General features: G+C 41.7%; 2 protein-coding genes across 2 annotated transcripts in view; both read right to left on the bottom strand.

The window, feature by feature from the left end:
• LOC104932731 (macrophage mannose receptor 1) overlaps positions 1-12,010 on the bottom strand; it is a 39,970-nt gene that overhangs the window by 17,015 nt on the left and 10,945 nt on the right. The window lies entirely within an intron of this gene.
• Positions 1-12,010, bottom strand: part of LOC109140475 (uncharacterized) — a 30,452-nt gene that overhangs the window by 13,034 nt on the left and 5,408 nt on the right. Inside the window, exons 4-6 of the mRNA XM_027289084.1 lie at positions 11,336-11,356; positions 11,202-11,222; positions 10,948-10,968 (exon numbers count right to left, since the gene is read on the bottom strand). Coding sequence (XP_027144885.1) covers positions 10,948-10,968; positions 11,202-11,222; positions 11,336-11,356 — 63 coding nt within the window. The remainder of the gene's footprint in view (positions 1-10,947; positions 10,969-11,201; positions 11,223-11,335; positions 11,357-12,010) is intronic.

The following is a 12,010-nucleotide window of genomic DNA, read 5'->3' as shown; positions in this document are numbered from 1 at the left end:
GTGCAGGCGTCCGTGTGATCAGAATCTGTAAATCAAACTCATCCTCATCCACCCAGATCTCTGCCACCACAGAGGTGGAGCGCGAGGTACGCAATGTCCTCCTTTTCTGCATGTTGTTAGTTTGTTGGCAAACTTTGATTTAAGTGACAAACATAAAAACTGTTTAATATCTGCCATCGTCACAGATCTCAGATATATTTTACACATGGCACAGATCTGACTCGATGGTTAAAAATATACGTGATGACAAAAATGCTTCATTCATCCTCCTCAAACAGAGCCAAATTATTAACTCTCTGTCCACCTCCTGCGTGAAATAAGGACTTATAAACTTTTGTTGCCCCTGATTCACCCCTGTTTTATGACTGGATGAGCGCTTAACACTTGTGACTTCTAATAGTGTTAAAGGCAAAACAAAGTGTGTGGGGCGTTGCGTTGAGTAGGTGCGCAGAAAGCACACCGATTTGGATTAAGCTCAACATTCCTCCTGAAAAAAACCCTTACATGTCACTGTCATAGGAAGAGTGTTCCTTAATGCCTCGACGGCCTTCCTGCCATGTGGACTCAAAAGTGTTGACGAGGAGAACCTCCAAAAGGTTCTGAACGACACGCTTTTGTTGCCTGCGGTGACAGGCTCGGCTTCCCCTTGACTATCTTGGAGTTCAAATCTAATTTTATGCGGTCTTCCTTCTTAACCATCCGTGAACTTAAATTTCACTTTCATAAATCGCATCCAAAAGCTAACCAGAATAACCCGAGAGCGGACGCAGGGGGAAGGCGGGCTGTGGTTGACGAGGATGTTATTCTTCACACTTTTCTCATGTGGTTGAGCCGAAGCGAAGCAAGAGAGATCTGAGCACAGTCACAGAAAATAAATGCAAAATCAACACCGGGCATGTTGGTCGTTTGCAGGTTGTCTCGGTGACTGAGACAGTCATCACATTTATATTTCTGCAGCACTAGCCTGGGCCACCTACAACAACCACCAACTGATGCAACCTATAAGCAGTGGTCTTCAAACTGTGGTGCGCGTACTAGTGGTGTACGCAGAGGGAATCTATTATTCATCGAATAAATTATTTAGATACATACAGGACCTTAATACTTGGTTTTGAATGTTGAGATCGCATGGAAGGTATTCTAAACTACTCCATCCATCAAGTCGCTTGGTTCGTTCCAAGATGCAACATACCAGTCTAACAGTAACAAATAAATATGTTTTAAAAAGTCTCTTTACGACTAAACTATCCTGTGTGAACAAATGCGTGTGGAAGGTTCGAGAAACCCGGACCTACAGCAGTCAGTCACCAGCTGGACTTTCCTTAATGTGACTGAATTATCTCCGATAGATAATTCATAAGATGAATTGGAGTGCTGAAAATGACACTTCAACAATTTTTCTACCACCTCCAAGTATCACTATGTGACAGGACGTTAAAATCCAGCAGCGTAGGCAGCACCTGTTCAACAAGGACCATTCACACAGGTTATTCTGATTAACCGAGATCATTATTGTTGACTGTTTCTCCAAGTAAGCACCACGTTTGGAATAGTGACCTAAAGCAGTCAGTAACATCCTGGATCCTCTTCAAAAAGGTCCAGGTGTACGACGGGGTCTCTATTTTAGAAAAATCAGCTGGAAAATAGAACTTTTTTTTTAACTTGTAATTTTTATCCTTTATTATCTAGGTGGGAGCGGCTCCTCTTCCATGGATGGCTACTTCTACCAGAACAGACAAAACTAAATACTGACTCTAGACAGAGCTTTACAAGTCTTTAACTATGGAAGATTGCCATACAGCGATTCGACCACGAGATCACTCGAATCCTACCACACTGCAAAACAAATATTTGATTCCTAATCTCTCCGCATTAGATGAAAGCCAGTGATGATGCTCAATGAGTGAAAATTAAAGGTTTGCAGGTCGCGGTGTCTCACATGGACTCTACTATCAAAAGATAAAATTCAACTTTGCAAACCACTCGCCAGCCGGAGGTGAAGGCGGGACGGAGAGCAGCGCGAGGTGACGGTGGTAATGCGAGCGCTCTTTTTCTTCTTTTCTGTGTCAGTGCACAAGCGTGTGACAGACGCAACGTTGCTTCCCATTCAATTAGACAAGGTTGCGACACTGAGGACAATTAGAAGAGGTTGATAGGGTTGTGTGTCACGGGGTAACAAAGAACACCGCGCTGCTGTTGCCCCCAATCATGTAACTCCACATCAAGATCACTCCGTAGTTACTCCAGATCAGAGGGGAGGTGTGGAGGAGGTGGAGAACTACAAATACTCGGAGTGGTGATCCACAACCGGACTGTACTGGAAATCTAACCGAGTGGTACACGACGGGGATGAGCAGACTCTACTCCTTAGGAAGCTCAGACTTAACTGTGCAGCGAGATGGTGGAATTGTTGTTTTGCTGAGTTTGTTGGGGCAGCAGCCATCAGAGCCAGGCGACACAACAGACCGACCAGATCTATCAAGAATGCGGTCTGTTCTTGGACTGAGGACTTGCGTCTCTTGAGACTGTTGGTGGAGAGGCGTGACGGAATAAACTCTTAATCCATCAAGGACAACGAGCAGGCTCCTCTCCATCACACAGTTGGACAGACAGCGGAGCAGCTTCCCACAGGATGCTCAGCGCCGCTGTCGAAGGGACAGATACCGTAACTCTTTCCTCCACATGCATCACACTGTATTGAAAACGCCTAAACAACACCAAAACAAAACTCATGCCATAATTTTACAGTCGGGATGGCAATATATCGTCAAAAAAACTTTCCCACCGGTAAGAATATGTCATCCCACGATAAAACGATAAATCCCATTGATGACGTATGTATGTGCGCGACCGGACTCACCGGAGCAGATACGCAGGGCCAGCGAGGACTTCTTCACGGCAGTAGCTCTTTCCGCACGGCGAGAGTCTTTTCCTCACGGCGAGGAGCTCTTTCCCTCACGCTCCGGCTACCATCCCATACAGCCTGAAATGTCTCGAAGCAGAGATCTCCAGGTGGATTCACGGACTAAACTTGATCATCTACCTGTGCGTGCTTCTCACTGTTTAATTATTACACCGCTTCTAAACTGAGTCCGACTCCAATTTACGCCGCAAAATACAATGACTACGAAAGAGGAGCAGGGAGCATCGTCAGACGCATCACTATCTCAATCACAAATCTACTCGAGCCTGATGTCGTCATAAATACCCTAAAATCTAAACTATCTGTAATTAAAACCTCACGTGACTGTCACCGAAAAAACAGTGGAATAAAGTATTATGTATGTATCGTGTGCGCGGGTCTATGTTTGCTCGACCCGCCACCGACCGACGTTTTAAACTAACCCGCCCGAACTCGGACCGCAGCCAAATCATGTGAAATCTGTACCTGCATTTTAAAAACGTCGTCATCTCTTGATTAACTTCGTAGCTTCACGGGTACATGATTACTGAGTATTATATTAATTTAAAACGTGTTTAATGGCATTGCCAGTTCCACGTGTTGGGCAAATCTGTCTTTTGTCCCCGCATCTTATTTACAAAACAACTCCGACCGATCACGACCGTATCATTAAAATATTGTTGGTGACTCGTGACCCCCTCAGTTTGGACAACACCGGTAGTATGACCCTTTAGGGTCGTAAAGATGACCATGTAAGGAGAACACAAACTGTTTGGAAGTTTCTGTAAAAAAAAAAAAGCACCTGAGATTGTTTTGCCTACAAATAAAAAAGATCATTTAATTTGGTTCATAATTTGTCTGTCGCTCATTTTGATTTAAAAAATTAAATAACTAATTAAATAATCGAATCGTTAACAAAAAACTCGAGAATCGTATCGAGTCGTGAGTCGATTAGTTGAACGTCATGAGTTGACACATGTTTTCAATAGCAAACCCACTGCATCAGTCAGGAAGGTGTGAAGGATGCACCATTGAGGAGACCAAGACATGGAGCGGTGAAAGAGAAGCAGCTGTCACAACACTGCTCATTACAAACTTAACAATAAATCTGTCAATACTAATAATAATAATAATAATAATTAAAAAAACAGATTCAAGCAGCGCGCGACTCAACAAAGAGCAGCGGCGCAAGGCACGAGCGCTGCTACCTGTGATGCTAACGGCTACCTGACGTCTAAGCTCGTGGAGACAAGAGCAAGCTTCATGTGTCTCTGATAAACCCAGAGACTCCAAGTGTTTACTCTGACCACAAAAGGCGGCGAGCAGCGACTGAATCAAAAGATGTTTGTCGCGGGACGCGAGGCGGCGCGTGAGTCTACATGTCAGTTATGCTAGCAGCGAGAGCCGCCTAGCTCTCTCCTCTCTGTACCGTGTGCCGCGAACACCCAACATTACACCCGACCCCGAGACGGAGGAATATGACTGTCCGGCTTTTTACAACACTGTGCCGTCTCTGTCACAAATCACGGCCACCACGAGCCCGAATTCCCGACCACGGCTGGTTGCTAACTCAGCTGTTTGTTTTGCGACGCGCGCCATGTTCACGATCCTCATCATCGGGACACGGAACCTGCTTAGGCAACGTTCGGCTGGTGGCTAGGCTAGCCGCAGTGTTTAAAATGATATAATATTTATTTATATTGACTTTACGCGTGTGTGTATAACCTCACCTCTGTTAAGGTTTTATGACGCTCGGAGGGGAATCCCGCGGAATGACTGAGCTCCGATGAAGCTACATCGTCTCTTTTTCAGGGCTGCGTGGAAGCTGGGTGGAGGTTGTGTCAGCTCTGGCACGGAGGTAAACACACACACACACACACCACACACACACACACACACACACACACACACACAAAAAACACACAACACACCTACACACCACACACAAAACCACACACATAACACACACACACAACACACACACCACCACACACACCAACAACAGCGGCGGTGCTTGCTCATCGGGAGACACAGAGAACGCAGTGGTGGAAACCGACTTACTGTAACCCAAACCGGGGAATGATTAGACAGACAGGACAGACAGAAGATTGTTAGATAGGAAGACAGATCTGTTAACAGACCGACAGCCAGACAGACAGACAGATAGAATGATAGCTGATAGATAGATAGATATTAGATAGAAGATAGATAGACAGACCGACAGCCAGCAGACAGATAGATAGACGGGACAGACAGACAGACAGCAGACAGACAGGACAGATTTTTCGACATACAGTACAGACAGGACAGGCAGCCAGATAGATAGATAGCTAGATAGATAGATCGATTAGCTAGCTAGATAGACAGACCGCCAGAAGATAGACAGACAGACAGACAGACAGACGAGACAGACAGACAGACAGCCAGACCGACAGATTGTTAGATAGAACCGACAGACAGGACAGGATCAGTACAGACAGAAGAAGATAGACAGGACCGGACAGACAGACAGGACAGCAGACAAGACAGATAGATAGATAGATAGGACAGACAGACAGACAGACAGACAGACAGACAGGACAGGATTGTTAGATAGACAGGACAGGACAGGACAGATGTTAGACCAGACAGGACAGACAGCAGACAGACGACAGACAGAAGATAGATAGATAGACAGACAGACAGACGACAGGACAGACAGACAGCGTGGTAGATAGACAGATAGACAGCAGCCAGACAAGACAGATTGTTAGATTTAGCAGATAGACCAGACAGACAGAACAGTAGATAGGTAGATAGATTGTAGATAGACATGACAGACAGACCAATAAATTATGTAATCTCTTGAAGAAGATTGTTTTAAGCGGACGTGAACTGAATCTTATATACCGTTCATATATATATATATCTCTAGATCTATATATATATATATATCTATATATATATAGAGAGAGAGAGACGAGATGAGAGATGAGAGAGCGATGAGACGAGAGAGAGAGACGAGGATAGTTTATGCTGTGTGTGTTTGGTGTGGTCATATACTGCCTTACGTAGCATATTTCTTGTTTAACCTATGTTGTTTCGTTCTATACCTTGATGTATGTCAACAAACATAATTTCCGCCCCCCCCTTCTGATTACTTTTAGGAGGAAATCTTGTCACGCACTACTACATCTAAGTCATGATTATGATATAGTTCCTAACGTTGTTCTGTATGGGAAAGGTGGAGGGCAGGTTTACCCTGTGAATGGTGCAATAACCCATCACTGTTGTTATGGAACACCAAATCTGATCAAAGTTTTGCCTAATGTTTGAATGAAACAGCCCGCTTGTCTCACAACCAAACGGAAGCAAATAAGTCAAGAATTAACCACTGGACCTAAAACCTGACTCAGTTATACTTATTGTTGTTTAAAAAGGGAGCATGTGCAGGTGAGTTGCGAGCAGAGGAGGGAGGTGTTCAGGCTTTGGTGCAGGTCTGCTGGTTGTCAGATTTCCAGGTGCGACGTCATTGAGTGGACCGCCCCGGAAGAGCGGCCTTTTAACTGCAGGCAGGTGATTGCGTGAACGAGGAAACAGGTGCGTGAGGAAATCAGCCAGGTGAGAGGAATATCCCACTTGGCCACTCCAGCGACCCACACAAACACACAGTGTGCAGATACTTTTAGATGAGGGTACTGGCGAAATCACCCTTTTACAGTCTAGACTGTGTTCATTCACCATTATGTATATTACTTAATTATTAACATGTATTTGACATAAACGTTTTAAGAGGAACGACCAAATCAAAAAAACCCCCACGACAGACAGCAAATGCAAAGTTTCAACTTATTATTTAAAGTCCTCGAACAGAAAAAACAATGAAACAATGTCGGACATGCAAAAATAATTCATCAAACATTCAAATACAGCTCGATTCTGATTAACCTTAAAAATGACAAAACTGCTATTTATAAATATATATGTTAGTTGTGATACAATACACACACCACCATTTCTGTGTTCAAACTTCCCTAAATCTATAGGATTAGCTAATGATTATTTCTGTGAAATTATCCAACATACAAGTAGTGCACCTGAAGGTGTCTTATATCTTTCTAATATATCATAGATCATGTTCATATGTCAGCTGTCTTAAACGGATGATGAACCTAAAATCATTGTAAAGTCAAAGTCAAAAAAGTATTACCAAATATTTGCCCTATATAATCATCATATCACTAGCATCATGAATTATAAGCATGTCGTGTCATGTTTACATTACGTTATCTCTTAAAAGCTGCAAATAATAATACAGTAAAGTCGTAGTGAGCAAAATTTTGAATCTATATCATAATATGATAATCATCTAAATCAAGCATCAATGATCACAACTATGAAGCATTAGTCAACGTGCAAGCTCATTCACAAAGGCAGAGCTGCACGCATGTCCTAAAATATGGGAGAAACTAATTAAATGAACCGTAGCAATAACATTGTGTTGTGTCGCGTGTTTATGTTGTCAGGTCGCTTTTTTTTTTCAAATTCCCATCAACTTTACCTGGAAAGCTGCTATCACCGGGCCTCGGAAGCCCATCACCTTACAACAACATATGAGAGAAGTTGTCACGACAAACAATGCCAGAACGCGACACTCGTCCAAATTTGAAGCTGAGAAAAACAAAACATTGAGTTCTCTACTATTTTCGACAAAGGAAATTAACTTGTCGTAGAACACTTGCTGAACCACTGATGGTCCCTCGTCTCTGCATTGGGCAAACACTTTGGTCGAACTCTTTCTTTATTTGTTGGCCTGGAGCCCCAGTGATCGAAACAATAAGGGACTAATTCAGCGACCAGAACAGAAACTCCAGGCGCAAGGGTGTCGTGAGGCCCAGCCAACAAAAGTTCAGTGTTGGCTTTTCACCTCCAGCTCAGCCCAAGGGCCTGTTCCTCTCGTCAAGGGGAAGCCAGGTCATGTGATATGGCTCTTGCCGTACTCCAGAGGCATTTGCCCAAGTCTTCTTCTGCTGCATCCAGCACAACGAGGTGAATCTAAAAAAAAAAAATACATCATGTCTGTGAAATTATGTTTCAACTAGAAAAAATGGAACAGGGTCATGTTTGGAATTAATCCTCTCTGCCTATCATCATTTTTGTTGTGTGCACTGCCTGAATAAGCAGCTCCGTTTGTGGGATGAAGAAATTCTCGTACTTCCTTTAGTGCGGTTGATTCTACTCACGAAAAAACTATTTTTCTTGGGATTGACATGCATGTAGGTCGGCCTGAAGTGTTTTGTCTGATACACCATTCCGCAGCTCCATTGAGATCTGTGTGGTTTAAACCTGCTGTAAGACGAAAAAGAGACATACGGAGGCAGAGAAAAGGAAAGGGGCAAGTGTTGTGGTTCTGTGGTATGAATCTCTGATTCGCTTGCTGCGGGAGAGTGGACGCTGAAAAGGCAAGCAAGTTCTACAGACAGCTTAGCATCCAAATCCAGTTTTCTATCCAAACATGACAAACAGGGAACGTTCACCCAATAATTCTCCAGTGTCTGTGGGGGCTACAAAGCAGAAACTAGCTGTCAGTCTGTAATGGTCATCAGGCTTTCGAGAGAAACACTGTTACTTACAGCTGCTCCATCACATTTGGAACATATATTCCCGTATTAATTTAGAAAGCAGAAAACTATGTATCTGACTAGTGCATACTCATGGAAACAACTTGGTGATTTGTCATGTGGGTATTACAGGGCCGATAATCTTGTAATTAATAAAGGTTTTTATATATTAAAAACAAATTCTACTTTCGTAAAATCTTTAATAAAAACATGGAATAATTACGAGCTTGAAGTAGTTATTTATTAATCTTTTTGCCATATTTAAACGATTTTTTTAAACGATTCATTCCAAATAAAATATTTTTTATTATATTAATTTAGTTATTGTCATTTTTTATATGACCCTAGATATCTGTGAACCGAGCACACAGATAGTTCGATGAAGTCTGTACCGTATACGGCAACCAACAGTTTTCATTTAAACTTTAGTTGTTTTAATATTTTTGTAATTCCGGACCTTTTTCGGAAATATTGGATTGGAATGCTGAAAAATGGCAGAAAATTGTTTAATAAAAGGAAATTCCTGTTAACATACCCCCCCAATTTGTTGTCGGTGCGTTGTTCTTCGAGCAGTTACCGATGTGGCTCCCGAGCGCGTCAATCAGAATTATGGTGACATTCTTGATGTAGCCTTAGCGATAGAAGAAATGTAGTAGACACCCTGCAGGTAACCATCCACCAGGGAGTCTTTTCTTTCTCGGTGTGAGCACACACTCCTTTATTCCCCTCATAGCTCTACCGCATGTGATTCTCAAAGTTTGACGATGGGATGTGATCAAGAGTGCTGTTGAGTGAAGGGGCGCGGAACTTCGATGTGGAAACATCCAAAATGTTCTTTTTACATCTGAGTCATTCTCTTAAAATATCGTTGTGTTATTTGGCCTAGCATACCACTACATACTATACATATTTTATATGACTTGAGAGAAAAAAGTGTAAAGAAACACATAATTGATCTGAACGCCAAAGGATTAATAGGACTTCCTGAGGGCCTCTCAGGAATTCCTTCTCTTTTAACTCATCTAGCCTGGCTTTTACTTGTAGTGTTATTTATTTGTCTATTTGTACATTTTAAACATTACTCCCGTTGAAATGAGGTCGGATCAGTCATCTCTGCTCTTGCTTTTCTAAATGTTGATCGATGCAACTGAGTCTAGAAATGTGCGATCGAATCTACTAAATATTGCGTGATTGGTTTTGTTGTTAGTTGTCATAATAATATCTGACTCTTGTATTGGATACGTTTCGGGTTCTGGAACTCAAAAAACAAAACCAAATGCAAATCATGCACTTCCAAAAATCGGCCCTCATTTATCGCGACATACTAGGATACTTGTTTCTCATGATGATTGAGAGAAATGATGCTGATGAGGTAACGAATGCATTTCTTCTCACTTCTTGACATGCTGGTTGCTTTGTGGGCAAGTCAGACTTATATATTATACGGGAAATTATACAAGCACTCTGTTTATTTAACAACGTAAACCCGAAAGCTGTGACACTGCAGCTGCACATACATGTTTCATGTTTCTTTGTTGACCCACGTTTTCTTTGTTGTTTGACATGTGCATTTGGTTGTTGTGTTTGTATAATCATATCTGCTCTTGTATGATACAGTTTTCTGTCTGAAAGACATTTACTCATCTCTGCTATCAATCCGGTTATTGTATGTGTGCTACGCACTGAATAGTCAGCTCATTTGTGCGATGAGAACCCTTTTCGTACCTTCTTTAGGGCGTTGCTTCTCACTTCACACAGATTAGAAACCGGCTCCTTTCTGTGTTGGACACAGTGATGTAAGCGGCTCTGAAAGTGTTTGTCTTGATACACATTCAGCAGCCATTGGAAAGTCTGTGATGTTTACCTGTAAGACAGAAAAAAGAGCCATCAGTGAAGGGCAGAAGAAACAGAAAGGGCAGTTGTGGTTCTGGGGAGAAATCCTTGATTCGTGCGGATGAGGATGTGGACGCTGAAAAAGCCAGCAACGTTCTCTTCAAACGACTCTAAAAAAGATTATTGTCTAGTATATGGCACCCACACCAACTGCTACTCAGAACTTTGTAGGCCCTATGGGACAAAAATTTTTTCAGAATGTGAAATAAATCCAATTCCCTAGTAACATACAGTCTGTTGTTGAGGTGAGGAAGTCCCGTGTAGATCTGAGCTCCCGACTTTCTACATTTCTTTGTCGAGAGAGCAATAGAAGACATGTGTAGACCTCTTAGGTCAATCATTCCCCCAGCGAGATTTCATTCGTGCAGTTTCTTCTTCCCATCAACAGCTTTTTAGCATTACGTCTCCCTGGTTGATGATGGGCCGCGCTGCTCCAGTCAGGGCCAGTTAGATTGAGGGGAACTCTGCATTTTTTTGACAACAAAACAAAACAAAATGTCGAAATATAAACTTCAAACTCACACATGTGTAAATAAACACATTTAATCCTACCTTCTGGACATATGGGTGTATCTGTAGAAAGCAGAACACCAAAAGATTATTTAAGAATTCATATTTCAACTTTAATTTTATTTTGTAATGATCTACCCGAGGATCCCAAAAATGATGTAAATATTGAAATAACTGTATTTAATATTACCGTCATCACAGATTCGTGAGCCTGTGCCTATAGAAAGTGGAATACCTAAGGATCATATAAGAATTCCTGTTTACATCTTTTTGTGTAAAGAAACATTTAGCCCTACCTCCTGGACACGTGGGTTGACCTGTGGAAAGTGGAACACCAAAATATTATAGAGGAACTCCTATAATAAAAGAAACATCTACCAGACTGTCCAAAACATTATGTAAATTATTACAGAAACACATTTCTTCCTACCATTTGAACATTTGTATGCACCTGTGGAAAGTGGAAAACCAAAGGATCATACAAGAATTCATATTTAAAATTAGATATTTGGACTTTAGTCATGTCATGGTTACTGACAGCTGTGATATTCTGCTTGGTGAAACAGCAGTATCACAATATTCAATCACTTTCTGTAGAGCAGTTTTTTCATCCGTTCTATCTCTGACATGCATGTCACGTTCCACAGGTGCATACCAATGTTCAAAGGTAGGAAGAAAGTGGTTTCTGTAATAATTTACTTTACAGTCTGGTAGATGTTTCTTTTATAGAGGAGTTCCTCTATAATATTTTGGTGTTCCACTTTCCACAGGTCAACTCACGTGTCCAGGAGGTAGGGCTAAATGTTTCTTTACACATTTACATTTACTTTAAGTTTAAACAGGAATGCTGGTATTATTCTTTGGTGTTCTACTTTCCACAGGTAAACTCAAATGTCCAGAAGGTGAGAATAAATTCATTTCTTTACACTCATCAGCTTCATTTCTCTCAAGTTATGTCAATATAATATATATCGGAATAAATCTGTTTCTTTAACACTTTTTTTCCTCTCGAAGTCATATAAAATAGGTATATGTATGTATTAGTATGCTAGGCAAATAACCACGATATTTTAAAGAGAAGGACTCAGATTAACAATTAACAAAA

This window comes from Larimichthys crocea, chromosome II (genome assembly GCF_000972845.2).
Source record: "Larimichthys crocea isolate SSNF chromosome II, L_crocea_2.0, whole genome shotgun sequence".
Lineage (NCBI taxonomy): Eukaryota > Metazoa > Chordata > Actinopteri > Sciaenidae > Larimichthys > Larimichthys crocea.
The sequence above is the reverse complement of the archived record's forward strand: the minus strand, read 5'-3'. Positions and strand labels throughout refer to the sequence as shown.